We start from the raw sequence: 15,889 nt of genomic DNA, 5'->3' as shown, positions 1-15,889 counted from the left end.
GCTGCCCGGCGCCGCCGCTTCTCGCCGCCATGAGCGCCGGGCAGGCCGCGGGGGAGGTGGCGGGCGGCGGCTCGGCGCTGCCCAGGGTGCTCTCGGCCCTCTTCTATGGGACGTGTTCCTTCCTCATCGTCCTGGTCAACAAGGCCCTGCTCAGCGCCTACAGGTGAGGGCCGGGCGGGCCGCAGGCCGCGGCGGGGCCTGCCCCGGCCCGGCCATCCCGGCGGCACTGTCGCTCTTCTCCCGGTGAGGGCAGGCTCCGGACGGCGCCGAGGAGGTGTTTTCACGACCCTGAGTATAACTCGGGGGCGTCGTTGCGGCCCCGGGCGCGGGGATCAGCTGGCGCAGCCGCCGCTTGCAGCGCCGGAGATGTTGGGGCGTGTGCCGGAGCCCGGGGTCGGCTCCTCTCGTTCCAGACCGCCTTTATACCCGGTACATCGTGCTTCTACAACACCACCCGGCGGCCGAGTCCCGGGCAGGCGGTTTTTGGAAAGCTGCTGGTCTTTCCCTCGAAAGCTACCCGTTATCCCCAGCCTGGAGGCTGGTGTTTCACTGGTCACACCGGCTCGGACCCTTCAGGGAAGCAGCTTTTCCCCTAACTGTTGCTGCCCGGCTTGTTAACCTTCCTGCCAGCACCATTCTTTTCTGAGGCAGCCAGAAATGGGAAGCAAACCGCAGAAAAATCTCTTAAAACTACGCCTGTGACTTGATGGGGCACCCCATATGGGATTGTCATCCTGTAACGGTGGTATTGTCAATAAATCAATATCACTATCAGTATTCTTTGCTTAAAAGGCTTGCTCTGCTTTTGCTGTGTTTTGCCACGTTATGAACTAGAAACAGTAAAGGAAAAAAAACCCAACAAAACAAAAGGAAAGAAGTTAAACAGCAAAACTTGCTGTTATTTTCTAATGTTCAGTGTAAAAGCTGCGTAGAACATCTCCCAGAAATGACAGATGAGGCAAGCTGGGGTTTTTTATTTTATTGTGGTTTTCATCATACAGTCTGCATCTCCTGGTAAATCCCTGGCATACATCTAGCACATCCATGGGAGATAATCAAGGACAACACACCCGTCAGTAAGCCTAATTTTTTGTGTAAAGAGCTTACAGCATTGCTGGGAATGTGTAGGGCTCTGCAAATCAAAAATGTCTGGAGAAATCTGTGTAGTAGAGATGAGTGAAGTCTCCATATTTATATGGTGTAGCTGTTAATGTGTCACATGATTAAGTCCTGCTCCTTCTACTCTTTTTTTTTTTTTCTTTCTTCCCTAATACCTCTGTTTTCCAGCATCTCTTTTACTACTGGCTGCTCCTAACTATTTGTGTTATGACTCTAGTGTTCTTATGGCTTTCCTGCTGTCATTCAGAGCGTTTTTTGTCTTTTGCTAATGCTATATTCCTGTCCCAGTCACACTCATTTGTGATGTGCCCCTCACAGCACACCAAGTAGCAGTATAGCAGTTCCTGGTGGCTTCTGCGATAAGTAACTACAACCTCAAGGAGCCTTGATAAATGGAAAATTACAAAGCTTGGTGAGAACCTGGGCCTGCCTTAGCGCACAGCGAATGAAATGGGTTTTATTTAGATTCCCCGGATGCAGGTTGGTGTGTGAACGTCCCTGACAGGGCAGTCCAGCAAAATGCAATGAGACTCTCAGGAGGCAACAGGAGCCATCATGTTCAGGGAGCTCCTTGACTTTTGGGCAGAGAGGCTCCAGACATGGCTGGTTGTGGCATAAAGCAGCCATCCATCATAACTAACTTCTTTGCTTGTATTTCATTGTACATACAGAGAATTAGCAGTTACTGCCACGCTTTTATTGGTTTCAACTTGATGTAGATTTAGGGGAAAAATGGAGGCACTCAGGCTCTTCAGGTGTCCTGCTAAAGTTTCTGCTTTCTTAACATTCAAGTATCCATGCTTTCAGCTAAAGCTAACTGAAGGTTCATGGTAGGAATTTAACTGTTTTAGCAGACGATAGATGTTTCAACATCTGTAGATGTTGAACATTTGAATGTAAATGGACAACATTTACCTAGGTGTTTTCTTTTCACAGAAACATATTGCTAGTGTGTTTGGGCTGTGGAGATAAGCTTCCAAGTTAGGGCAAGTGCAAGAAATATAACTTCATTGTACCATCTCAGGATGTATAGTGAAGCCACTCAAAAAACAATGCATTTTTAAGAGTTCTCCAAGTGTGTTACCTTCACTTACAAGTATCCCCCAAACAATTAGCAATTTAGAATTGTTCAGCTGTGCATTATGCTATAATACTTAGATGCAAGATGTTTTGCTGTAGAAATAAAACATTAGAACTCCCATAAGTGTAGCAGTTCCTGAGCTCTTCTGAAAGACAGGCCAGTCATCCACTGTACATAGTTATTGACTTTGGTGCTAAATTTAAACTCCTTTTAAAATTGTTTTTCCTTCTTTTTTATTTGCTTTTTGTTTCCTCACAATTAAATACCTGTTTATGCTTTTCAGCTTCCCATCACCAATGTTTCTTGGAATTGGACAGGTATGTTCACAAGTAAAGCATACTAAATTCACGTATTATTTTGTAAGTTAAACTAATGTTAGCATAGAAATATATTGTTGGGGGAGGAAATCTCTGTTATACTGCACTGCTTGTCTTCTGGATTAGATACACTGTAAGGAAGAGTGATTTGTTGTAGTGAGATAAGGAGGTTTCAGCTAAAGTTAAAACTATTACCTGGGAAGAGTCATGTAAAGTACTGGAACTGACATTTATTTCCCCTTGTAGAGTTCAGTAATGAAGAGATCTGGCCTTCAAAACTATCAGGATTTGTTCTAGCAAGTGCATAGATTCTATGAGAGTCCTTGATAATTTGTGGATTATATGCAGGGATGCTGTCCCTATTTGTAGTCCAACAAAATCTCTTCCCCCTTTCCCATCAGTTTTCCGGCAGGACTGTCACACAGTTTTGGTTCTTTGCTGCTATATTTTCCTGTAGACAATTTGCAGTACTGTAGTAGAAGTATGTTTTTTGTTATTTTTGTTGTTAGTAGGCGTCATAGTAAAACAAAAGTTCAAATGTTTGTGTGCGTGGTCCATAAAAAAAGAACGTGTGACTTTGCAGAGAGATGGCTGGGGAAGATGGAGCCTTGAAGCAAGTGTTGTTAAGGCAAATACACTTAAAAGAGAGGATTTACTTTCTGCCAAGGTTACAAGCTAGGGGGTAGTGGGGAGGAGGTGAAAACAGGATACTGCAAGTCTGACATCTCCACTGTTTGGTGCTGGATAGAGTAAAATGTCTTGTCAAGTCTTTGCTGTGTGAGAGGGGGAAAGAGACACACATCCAAACTAATCAAGGAACCACACATTGTGTTTCAGTGGAAGCCAAAGTCTAGAAATTGTGGCCTTAATTCATGTTAAGGGCAATGATATGACTTTGTTTCTTTGCAGAACATAAGAGTAAATGACATTTCCATTTTTTGTTGACTGATCCTTCCAGGGTTTCCCTGAACGCTTTGTAAGCTGCATATAATATGGTGTAACGCTTTAGCCTGCAGAACATGACTCCCCCTCATCCTCTAGATAGCCAATTATTGTATTTATGCATATGGAATTTTTTTTCTTTTTTAATCCCTGAAGCCAGCATAAACTCTTATGGTATGCGATTGCTCAAATACTTCATTCAAACGTGATTGCTCAAATGCTTCATTAGGTCTGTATCTTTATTATTTCTTCATCCAGTTGTCAACAGACTGATCAATGCACAGCCCCTGTCCCACATTACTGAAAAAAGCTGTAGGAGTGATTTCACAGACTAAACAACAATCTGAGCGGAAATAGAATGATTATTCTGGGCTCATGTCCTGTTTTATTTTCTCAGCTCATTCTCAGCATGCATTGTTTCACAGGGTGCCACTAATTTTCTCAAGCTAGTAAAGCATATGTCTATATTGTACTTGCAAAATTGATAAGAATTAAGTTGCTCCAGTTTATTAATTGTGTGCTGTGTTGTTCATTGAAAGAAATACATAATACAAAAATAATTTGTCAAATTCATACAAAGATTTTGTCTTTAATGGAATTATTTCATTTGTACATTACAATTTTGCACTTACATGACTTCTTGTTTTTTCTTCTTGTTTAGATGGCAGCCACTATACTTATATTGTATGTGTCAAAACTGAATAAGATTGTCCACTTCCCTGATTTTGATAAAAGTATACCTGTGAAGGTAAGGATTACGTAGGCCTTGATACTAATAAGAAAATGTTACTTTTTGTAGTGGCATTCTTTCTTATGGAGACAAGATAGAAGAACAGAAAAAAAAAATCTGCTTTTGTCAAATGTGATTATTTGTATCTTTGTTTCATTTAATATTGGATTTGATCATTTTAATTTCACTGCCATATTCTGGCCTTTTGTTGGCAGAGCAATCTGGTGCCATGTTGTTATGCACTACATGGGAAAGGGTGCTGTACCTTCATACAGCCGGATGCAACTCCTTCAAATTCCTGAAGTATTTTTCTGGATGTATACAGCTGCCTGTGGGATTGATGGGACATCTGTGTTTTAGAAAGAATTTTGATCACAGCATGAAGGGAGAAAGGCTGCTTGGAAAGTTGAAAGGGACGTGATAAAACAATAGTGAAAGAGTACGTGATAGACCAAAAGTTGGCTTCAACCATAAGACTACATAGGGAGGGGCTGAAATAACCCTCATTGAAAACACTGTAGGTGGGGGTGGGCTGCATCATGCAGACCTTAAGTGTGTATAGTCTAAAGAGACAGGACAGAGAAAATATGAGAGAGTCTTTTATTTATCTCAGATTGGGAACTGTGATGATCCATGTAGATTTTTATGTCCATGGTGCAATGTTGCTGGAGCTTTACTTTGATGCATAAACCTGTGCTTTTATGGCTTGCTGCAAGGTATTGGTCAGTGTTTGCTCAGGGATACGGAGGGAGTTAGCTCCAAGCTCTGCTGAAGGGCTCAGATATCAGCTTTTCAGGCCAGCATCTTCATTGCAGAATCTTGTCTTGCTATCAGTATGAGTTTTACTATAAACATCTCGCAGCCATTAGTGAATGCTGCTTATTCTTAATGCATGTTGAAATCGTTGGCATTTCTGCATGTGAAAATCTTGCAGGAATATCTATAGCATCAATTATAAAATGGGCAGCGCTTATTTTTTCAAAAATATGAAAGAGTAAGGTTTCCCAGTGGGCAGTTTTGAGTTCTGTGTATAAACAGCTTGTTGAGACCTCAAGAAATTTCTTCCTTCCACCTCCTCCAGTCCCACTACTCTCTCTCTCTGCTGTTGCCTTCACTTTAACATCAGTACAAATGCATTAAAAAAATACACCACTCATTTTCTTTGTTCTAATAATATCTATCCTTTGGAAGACTTTCCTGCGTGTGCTGGGCGCAGTTGACACTGCAGCATCCAGAACATGCTTGTAGTGCTGGATTTGACTAGTCATAGTGAATCAGCTGGGTTGCTCATTGTTGATTTCTTTACTTTCTAAAACACCTTTTGACTGACTGTTTATTCTTTTGACAACTTCTGCCTTCATTGACACCAAGATTGTCATTGCTTTTTACTCCTGGGCTGATTTAGATCCTGCGTGCTTTCAGCTAGAGTTTTAAAGTAGCAACATGCTTATTTTAGTGATGAAGCTTTGGAATTCTTGACCCTTTTAAAGTAAATATTTCACTGATCTCTGATGTTGTGCTGGGTATTGTAATTTTGTCTTCACAACAGACGAAGTCCAGAGGAAAGAGAATGTAATGTTAGCTCTGTTTTCATCCTATGAATGAAATGAAACAAATTTTTCTAAATAAAAATCTGCTGAACAGATAGTGTGTTACAAAATTTTTGCGAACTTATGTGAGCAGGCTGAATATTTATTGTACTTTTACTCCTGTTTGTAGTCCTGTTTACTTTTACTATTACTTTCATTTAAAAGTTAACTTTAACTGCACTTTTCTCCCTTCTCCTCTTTGCTGTAAAAGAAATGTAGAATTTTTAACACAGACAAAGTACAGCCCACTCCTCTATATGCATTTCCAGCACACAATGAGGACATAGCCTCCAACACACACAGCATCTCCTGAAGTGTGTGTAGGCACAACAGAAACTATTACACATGTTAGGATAGAGGATCTGTTTTGTCTTTCTGCCATTTTGGCTCTGCTTGACTGATAGTAAATAGAATGAGATGTACACACCAACTTTCTCCCCGTTGCTTACTTGGATTGCTTATAATCTTACTTTGGTTGCTTTTAATCTTCTGCAACTCTTCTGTAGTGGGAGAATTAACAGCTTTAAGCTGCAGCTGAATGTTGCATAGAGATCCCTGACTTCTTGTACATTTTCTTTAGCCTCTGAAGTTCTGTTGTTGTTTCTCTGTATTGTGTTAGGGGCCATATAGTTCTGTGTGAGTCAGTCTTATTATGCAAGAAGCAACAAAAAGGTAAAGTTTATTTAACCCCTACTTACTTTTTGTTTCTAGTATGTCACGTAGCAAAATTTGTTGGGTAGATCTAAAGTGGTATATTTTCCAGGCATACTAATACATGTGGAGTACCTAGAGAAGCACAGCATACTTAGCAGTATATTCATTGTTTTATTCCACTTGTTCTTCTGCTTATTTAACTGCTGTTATTAATATTACTTTTATACCTAAAATTCAAGTGTTAGAATGGGTATTAATCTGAGGATTAGTGTAATTAAAATAAACCTGATTAACATTTACTATGGAGTCTGAGTCCCATTAGAGGTAGATTGCAACTCTTCTAATGAAATCATCGTGCATGGTCACATGAATAGAGCTGCAGCTCAGTTTACAACATACTCAAATTTTTTTTTTCCTTGAAAAAACCCTCTTCCTTGCTAAAAGTGCACTTGATATTACAGCTATTAAATTCTATCAAGTAAAGTTTCTCAACGATGCTTCAAAACATAATAATCTGAGTTGTGCTTTTAATTTTATTGCAGTTGTTTCCTCTACCTCTGATTTATGTTGGAAACCACTTAAGTGGTTTATCAAGTACCAGCAAACTCAGGTACAGTAAACAGAAGTTATAAGTAAACTCTTTGGATTTTACTCTTTTCTTTTCTGGAAGTGAAAAATCACTAGAGAAGAGTGTAGGGACTTAAATGCATATGATGTCTGTCTGTCTAAACCCCTGATACTACTATGAAATTCTTACCCAAACATTTGATCTGTTTACAAGTTGTATGCTTTCTTTAAGGGGGGCTTAGCCAGGCCTGTACCAACAGAAAATCACAATACTTCTCTGTGACAATAAAAGTGCTTTCACTTTCCCCTCCCACCCAAGCATCCACCTCTTCCTGTGTGGCAAGAGGAGAGAGTTTGAAAGCTGTAAGAAAGACCTTTTTGAAGAAAGAAGAAGGAAAAGATTTATGCCATAACATCGCTACAGATTATTTAGGAGTCACCAAGAGATGGAAAAACAGTGGGGTGGTGGTGGTGGCCTAGCCCTTCTGAGCACCAAGAGATTTCTGAAGGGCTCACTGGCTACTCTATGCCTGTAAGCATAGATTTATGAGAGTTGCTTCCATGCTAGTACTAAAAAGATGTAAGTTATTTAGAGGGCCTGCTGTAATAGATTGAATGACCAAATATTCTGGGGAAGAGAGGTGCAGAAGCATGATGGCTGCACCAGGATTGGAAGATACAGCACTACCATTGCAGTGGTTTCTTTTATGTTATTACAGGCTTCCGAGGATTTTGAAGTAACCTAGATGGAGAATTTTTCACATTTTCAGCATTTCATAGCTTTGAGACAGATGCTGGGAGATAACATGTACAACTTTTAATTTGTTTACATTTCTTTTTATTTATAGAATTAATTTTCTCTGACTAGCAATATTAGATGCCTGATTCTGCATCTCTTTGTTGTACGCATTCAGTTGTTCCACTGAACTGACTGTTGAGGCAGACATAAAGACTTCAGCAGTACTGTTCCTAGTTGCACTTCAGCCAATGTAAATATGAAAGCAGTTTCAGTCCTGTAAAAGTTTGATTCATGGGTTCTTCTTTCCCATTTCCCTAACTGTAATTTTAAAATAAAAAGTTTAGTAGGTAGTTTTCAACATAAGTGCACCATCTTTTCCCCCTGTGGCTGACATACCTCTTTTAGATTTACCATTCGTAACTAAATTTTATAACAGAAAAGTAAGAATGACTGCAGTGGTTTTACCATTAACATTTTGTTACATTATGTAACACTTGTTTACAGTATGAAGTTTTCCACCTTGTTTGGGTTGTCTGTAAGATGTAGATGATCCTATGCATAACTTCAAAATGTGTGTGGTTTCAAGTGATTAAACTCTGTGTTAGGATTTGTATCATTTATTAATGCAGTTGGTAATAGCTACTTAAAGCAGAGGATTAATTGTTCCATATGGCCACTCTATCAGATTTCCAGTGTCAGATGCAAGTCTTTTCTCAAATTAATTGAAAAGGTTTCCAACTGCATTACTTCATGTAGACCAACAATATGTTGTTCTAAAGTAGCTGTTAGTTTGGTAGTTGCAGCTGGTCCTACTTTTCATGTTTGTTGTACTTTCTCTGATTTTTTTCTTGTGGATCTATTTGACTTTTTGGAAAGTACAGCTTGTTTACTAAGCATGTTAGCTTTGTATTTTGTGTTTGTTCTATGTTTTCAGAGATGGGTTTATATCGCGTCCTTTAAGTTTACAATAGAAATAATTTTTACTTGCCTTGCCCATGAATTCTACAAAAGAAGTATTTCATAGGGGCTATGGCAGGTAGAAGTAGTTTTTATATTCAATTTCACTCATGCAGAGGGACCTTTTAAAAGGTAGCCAGTTGCATTGTTTTACAAACTGGCAGATCTTATTTTTCAGTGATTTGGTTATCTAATCTGTCTCTAGTGTCAGACTGACATTTTTTTCTATATGCTAAGTGGCCATGAATTTGTTTTGGTTGCTTATTGCTGGACTAACAGTTTCATCCTCTGGTTAATAAAGTTAGATAAGAATTAGAACATTAAAATGCTGTTAATCTGATGTTATGCTTGGATTTTTATCTTTTTTTTTTGACAGTTTGCCGATGTTTACAGTGCTCAGGAAGTTTACCATTCCACTTACTTTACTGCTGGAAATCATCATACTTGGGTGATCCTTTTTTTTTTTCATTTAAGATACCTTTATTTTAGATCATATCAAATGGATTACTTGTGGCATCTCCTCAGAATACAGAATAAGTGCTTTTTACTGACAAGTAGAGAAAAGCAAATAATGTGGTTTTAAGTAGCTTTTCTGAAGACTGATGCATGCATTTTAGTGAATACAGGAAAAAAAATAAGCTTTTTCTCATTTACACAGCTTCTTCTCTTGACTGTTACACAGGAATCATGTAGGGAGAGCACAACTTAAGATGCTGTTAGTTATTTTTTGTGTCTCTTCTTGGAGGCCGTTAAGTTGCATACTGCTTCAAACGGATGGATCCTTATATCACAAAACAGTGATGATGGTATGGCAGTCTGCTTATGTAGAGTAACTTTCTAGGCCAAGTCTAAAACCATACTACTTTAATGAAGCAAAATGGTATCTACCAGTGTGCGGTTAGATCAGAAAACTCCTTAGTTATGGATACCTCTACTATTTTTAATGAGAAATTAAGAACAGTATGCTGTTGCAGCTTGGGTTCACTAGTTTCAGTTGTACTGACTTGGAAGAACATGAATATAAATACATCATGCTTTATCACCATCATCGTTCTATCCAGATGTCTTGTGCTTGGTTAAGGTGAGATCACAAGAGGAAAAGAGCTTGTTGAAGCTGAACCCAGGCAACGTGAGAGTGATGGTCAGGGAAAAAGATTTTCAAAAAGCCCCCAAGCAGACTTTCCTCTCCTTTTGGCTGAAACAACAGTTATCAATGTGATTCATAATTGAGGATGCTCCGGGATTCTTTTCTAGTTTTGAGTTCTCACAGGGCAAGCAGAACTTGTTGTCTTCTCCTGTTGGCCTGGCGACTCCTGCAAACAAGTGAGGAAAATGTGAGTCAGTGAGGCTGTCATCAGCTGGACTACAGCAATGTGGTGTATGACTGTAAGCAATCCCCTAACCTAATGGAAGCTTAAGAGCAGAACACTGTATTCATACAGACTGCTGCAGTGTATTTCCTTAGGGCTGAAAATGAAAGGACTCCAGAGACTCTGTGCTGGTTTATGTCAGGATTTGAAAAGCAGTGAAGGTTTTGGTTGCTACTGTCAAGAGTCATGGTGATCAAAGCCTAATATATCTAGAGACTACATACAGCTTTATTGTTGGGACAGTGGTCCTCATCTATGCTCCTTCGACAAACAGGATTTCTGCAAGGGCATTGTACATTTTTGTTTTGGTGAATCTTTTTTCACAGGTTAGCTCAGAGCTGGAGACTAGCCTGGGAGAATGACTAGGGGAATGTCTGTAAGACACACTGCAGCATGGTACAAAAATAAGTACTTGAGACATTTCTAAATAAAGTAATTCAGGTGTAAGAAGCAAAATAGTTTTACAGTATGCTTTTCCCTACTCTTTGGCAGAGCTGATGTAGATGAAGTAAAGAATATGATAATCTTCCGTGCTTTTCCTTTCAAGTACAAGTTTTCAGTTTGACTTTAAAATAAGTATCTATCTAAAAAATTGCCCAGAAAGTGTGCTATACAGGGTCTTCTCAAAGAAAGGTGAGATGAAAAACATGAGAAATGCATAGTGATTTTCTTGATTACTGGAAGACACTGAAGTATGTCCATTCTGAATACCAATACACAGTAAATTACAGTTTGTTCCAGCGCTGTTACTTTAAACCTTTAATCTTTACTTTTAAAATTATCTAGCAGTGGATTGCTTACGATGCTTTTTCAATCTCTGTTCTCAGGGCCAAGCTCTGATAACATGGCACATGGTCAATCACATTGCTTCTGTAAGGTTACCAAGACTATGCCCTCCAGTTAAATGCTCTGTTATTACTAATTGCTTTGAAACTTTTCAGGCAGGAAACTTTAATCTCCTTTTCAAATAATGAAAATGTGAACTGTCTAATTTTTGTCTACAGGAAACGATACCCACTGAGTATTGTAGTCAGCGTATTTGCCATCATTCTTGGGGCTTTCATAGCAGCTGGGTAAGGTTTTCATTTGTTATACAAAGTCATGTTATGAGAGAAAGGACAACAGCAGGATTTTTTCCTTATTAAGTTTCAAGTAAACTTAGGTTGAGATTAGTTGCTCTGGATTAAGTTGATTTGGAAAAATCTCTCTACTGACATCATTGGGAGGTGCAGGAATAAAAAGGGAAAAATTTAACTCCAGCTGGAAGTATTTGTGTGCTTCTTTTTTCCCCAAAAGGTTTTCCATGTTTGCAGGATCATAAATGTGGCAAAGTTCAAATTGTGTGAGGAATGTTGCTTTTATTTCATAGTATCAGTGAATTTTAATAATATTAGAAAAATATATTCTTTTTCTTTCGTTCTTCAGAAAGACTGATTTTTTTGTTGTCAAATATTGTTTTGATTTAGTCTAGTTTTTTTAATAACTTTGAACAACAAAGGTGAGGTTAAGTTTACAAAGGACTTGCATATAGTTTCCTCTGTTTTCTTTTTGTTTGGATACTCCTTTACTTAACTGGAATTGTGATGTTCTTTTTTGTTTCTTGGCTTTGCTGTGTACAAAGGTAAATAATTTCCATGTGATGTGACTCAGATAAATCCATGTCCTATTAAATGAATTACCCTATATGCACAAGGTAACTAGTCAAAACAGAAAAGATGACAATATGTCTGGTCTGACTGTAAAAAACAAATAGTCAGACTTTATTCCCTAGCTACTTTTTGTGTTAAAAGGAATAGATAAGTATACTCAGTAATAATTGGACAGGTTGTCAGGATCGAGACAGATGGAATTTTTAACAGAACAAAACTGAACTTTTCCACTTCCACACCGAGTACTGGGAACTCCCTGTTGACTCATTTGTGATGGACCTGTGACTGGAGAAATATAAAGTACCTTGACTTACAAAGAAGGCATAAAGGAAAACTTGTGGCTTGCTGGAGTTCTCGGGATTACATTTCCTCATTTATGTTATTTCACTAGGTAATGCAATGCACTGTATACACTTTGCTTATTTACAATACTATTTTTTTCACAGGTCTGATCTGTCTTTTAATCTGGAGGGTTACACATTTGTATTGCTAAATGATATCTTCACAGCGGCAAATGGAGTTTACACAAAGCAGAAAATTGATCCAAAGGTAACTGAGGGGTGATGGCTGAATTTAATGTTATGACAGTATGGTAACAATGGGTTTCTTATTATATGACTATACGAATATACAGTTATGAACTGATAATTAGTTTCATTTCCTTTCATATTTCAGGTGATATATGCATCCTTAATACAGAACAGCCTGGGAAGAAATTGTTATTAGTATCTCAGGCTTAGATAAGTCTTTTAGGTAGAGTTGTAGTGGCTTTAAAACACTGTTTGATGGGGTTTTTTTGGCTAAAAAATAAATCTAAACCAAAAGCAAATTGTTTGGCTGCAACCTTGATATATATATGTAAGGAACATGACTTTTTGACTAGAAACACACTTTAAGTGAGGTTGATGTAAAGTAAACTTGTGGCTAGGAGCTGAGACCTGTCCGGTTTGAGCCAATAACCACAACAACTGATATCTTTTTTGGCTATCTAAAAGCAAGTCTACACCAAAACCAGATATGCCAAAGAATTAGGTGATACCGTTATAAAATATACTTTATGTAAACATTGAGCAGGCTGCTTTTCAAATAGAGTGCCATAGAAGCATACCAACCCATAGTGAAGAGTAGTCTTGGAGATGCTGGATAGAGGTTTTGTCACTGACTTTTGTGGTTCAGTCTGTACAGTGGGAATACATACCTTTTAATAATCTCAGGAGTCACATTGAATCCAGACTGTCTATTTTTCTTTATGAGCAGCATGTAATGGCCTCATAGTTTTCTGCCCATACTTAATGGGGTTTCATTTAAAGCAAGAGATAAGCTGAAGAGATTTGCTAAGTAGTATGGCTGAATCTGGAGGAAGGGAAGGCTGCTTTTTCATTCCCCCAGTCTTCTGCCTTCATGTGAAGCAAGTTAACCAACAGGATATATGGCATCCCTCAAGTTGCTATATCAGTTACCAGTGATTAGAGATGCTCCATCTAGGACTCAGAATTCATTAATTTTCCTGTTATGCTGGTCCCAGGGAGCCACCCTGCTTTATGCTTTCATTGTTGATTTGCAGTAGATGGAATAGGTAATCCCTTGGCTCGGCAGAGACTTATGTGAAGTCTAAACAAAAGCAGTTCTGAACCAGTGCCTTGGGAATTTTCTGACTAGCTGGTATTGTAAAGAAACTTCAAGGTATAGCAGAGCAGTAATACTCTACTGAGTGTACAAAGTGACTGGAAGTGGAAACTGGGCTTAGAACTAAACACTGAACCCAACAATCACAGGCCTGTATTTTAAGTTGAAGTGTACTATGCTTTGCCTACTCATTGACAATAATTTCAGGATTGCCAGAGTAATATTTAGTATTTTGCTCCCAAATGGCTTGTAATTCCAAACACCATGTTTTGATTTTCACAGGAGTTGGGAAAATACGGTGTCCTTTTCTATAATGCTTGTTTCATGGTGATTCCAACAGTTATTATTAGCTTTTCTACTGGAGACTTTCAGCAGGTAAGGAGCAATATTACATATATCAGACTGATAATAGCTTTTTGTTTGCTTATTTTTAAAGAGGTAGTCCTATCTCCATGTTAGTGACTAGTTCTTGAAATATGTGACTTGGACTTGCCCTTTACAGGTAAAAACTTATTCACTCTAAGGAGAAGCTGAATTTGTGTGATACCCCTTATATGAATCTTAGGTTGAGAACTAGTGTATGACTAGGGACTTTCAGCTAGAGCAATTAGTTGGGAATCCCATTGCACTGTGTGATTTGCCCCATGCTCTAAAATGAGATGGCAAGTACCAAAACCAGACAATTTCCAAGCCTTCCTGTTTAGACTCGGTAACCTATATTTACCATTCTCAACAGCATGATTTTCTGTAGCTAATCATAATACACTGTAATAGTGTAAGCGGTATGTCCTGGCGCGTGAAATATCAGACCAGAAGGCTGGCTTTTTTCTGGCTCCCTCACAGACTTGCTGAGTTGCCTTTTTCTTACCACTAGAATGAGTCTAGACACTTTGTATTCCTTTTCGGAAATGTTTGAGATTTGCCATTGAAAATTGTTACAGAGCTTGGGGCTGTCATAAATCCTTTTGTTGTATGTTGTGCCCTGGACTCACATAATTTTGTCGTTACGTTCTTAGAAGTCTGCTGTAAGTGGAAAAAACGTCATTCCCTGAAAATGATGGATTTATGTCCGCTCTTATTGTGAAATCTCTTCTTGTGACATTAAGTCCAGCATGACCTTCTGCCAGTTCAGGAAAATGCAGCTGATGCCCTACTTGGCAGATGTAGTGGGTGCCATGTTTGTGTGGCTGTCAGGTTTCAACTGCTTTCTCAGCAGACACAGCTGGAGACATTTTGGGAGAACCGGACAGGGAAGTGTACCTTGTTGCTAGGTTTATCCTATGGGAAAAAATAGAGAGTGTGTTGTGCCCCCACGTTGATTTGTCACAAACAAATAAATGCTCAATTACCTGAAAAGAAAACATTAATATCAGACAAACGCATAATGCCTATTGGGCATTCTCATTGGCTTGGTCATTTGATATTAAGAGCTTCATTAAATGATGTGGATGACTACTGGCAATGTGATGCATAGGAATTATCAAAGAAAAAAGACACAAAATAGAAAAATACTGATGAAAAGTCAAGAAATCATTGTAGATAACAGCTGTATTTGGCAGAGTTTCAGGCCATAGAAGCTGGCTTCCTTTTACCCTAGGAGAGCTTTTTGCCTTGATCCACCACAGACAATGCATAGCATGTATCTTGCACCAGTCAAAATATCCGTATCATGTCTGTGTGGTAGGGAGGTTGCTTCTGCTCCACCAGCTAGTTCTAGAACAGTGGCTATCACATCTTGTAGAGACTGCAGTTTGTGAGTGTCCCAGTTATTCAGTTCTCCTTCAGCAGCTGGCTAACTAAGAGGACAGGAAAGCAACGGATGCTTTGGATGCAGTGGAAGAGAAAAGAAGCCCCAGAGTGTCTCTCTGGAATACCTTGCAGCTTTTGCAGGCCAGCACAATTCTAGCAGGACAGAGCTGCCTGAGATCCATCTCATCTATTACGTCAGGTGGTGAAGGCTCAGCTAGCCACAGCTCTGAATTTTCACTGAATTTCTAGAGTTGGAAGGGACCATAGAGATCATCTAGTCCAACTCCCCTGCTGAAGCAGGATTGCCTAGAGCTAGAGCATGTTACTCAGGACTGCATCCAGGCGGGTCTTGAAAATCTCCAAAGAAGGGGACTCCACAACCTCCCTGGGCAGCCTGTTCCAGGGCTCTGTCACCCTCACCATGAAGAAGTTTCTCCTCATATTTGAGTGGAACCTCTTATGTTCCAACTTGTGCCCGTTGCCCCTCGTCCTCTCAGTGGGAACCACTGAAAAGAGTCTGGCTCCCTCCTCCTTCAACCCTCCCTTGAGATACTTGTAGGTGTTGATAAGGTCTCCCCTCAGCCTTCTCTTCTCCAGACTAAAGAGTCCCAGCTCTCTCAGTCTCTCCTCATAAGGGAGATGCTCCAATCCTTGAATCATCTTTGTAGCCCTACGCTGGACTCTTTCCAGTAGTTCCCTGTCCCTCTTGAACTGGGGAGCCCAGAACTGGACACAGTACTCCAGTTGTGGCCTCACCAGTGCAGAGTAGAGGGGGAGAATGACTTCCCTTGACCTGCTGG

At 39.5% G+C, this 15,889-nt stretch overlaps 1 protein-coding gene across 2 annotated transcripts in view; it reads left to right on the top strand.

The window, feature by feature from the left end:
- The first annotated feature begins 6 nt into the window (after positions 1 to 6).
- SLC35D2 (solute carrier family 35 (UDP-GlcNAc/UDP-glucose transporter), member D2) overlaps positions 7 to 15,889 on the top strand; it is a 24,134-nt gene continuing 8,251 nt past the window's right edge. For both annotated transcript variants that reach the window (XM_014936261.1, XM_014936253.1), the window contains exons 1-8: positions 7 to 163; positions 2,484 to 2,517; positions 4,121 to 4,207; positions 6,975 to 7,042; positions 9,072 to 9,143; positions 11,070 to 11,138; positions 12,161 to 12,263; positions 13,623 to 13,715. In XM_014936261.1, the coding sequence (XP_014791747.1) occupies positions 30 to 163; positions 2,484 to 2,517; positions 4,121 to 4,207; positions 6,975 to 7,042; positions 9,072 to 9,143; positions 11,070 to 11,138; positions 12,161 to 12,263; positions 13,623 to 13,715 (660 nt within the window). In that variant the 5' untranslated portion in view covers positions 7 to 29. The remainder of the gene's footprint in view (positions 164 to 2,483; positions 2,518 to 4,120; positions 4,208 to 6,974; positions 7,043 to 9,071; positions 9,144 to 11,069; positions 11,139 to 12,160; positions 12,264 to 13,622; positions 13,716 to 15,889) is intronic.

This window comes from Calidris pugnax, unplaced genomic scaffold, assembly GCF_001431845.1.
Source record: "Calidris pugnax isolate Ruff unplaced genomic scaffold, ASM143184v1 scaffold2, whole genome shotgun sequence".
Classification (NCBI taxonomy): domain Eukaryota; kingdom Metazoa; phylum Chordata; class Aves; order Charadriiformes; family Scolopacidae; genus Calidris; species Calidris pugnax.
This window is presented reverse-complemented; position numbering and strand designations above follow the sequence as displayed.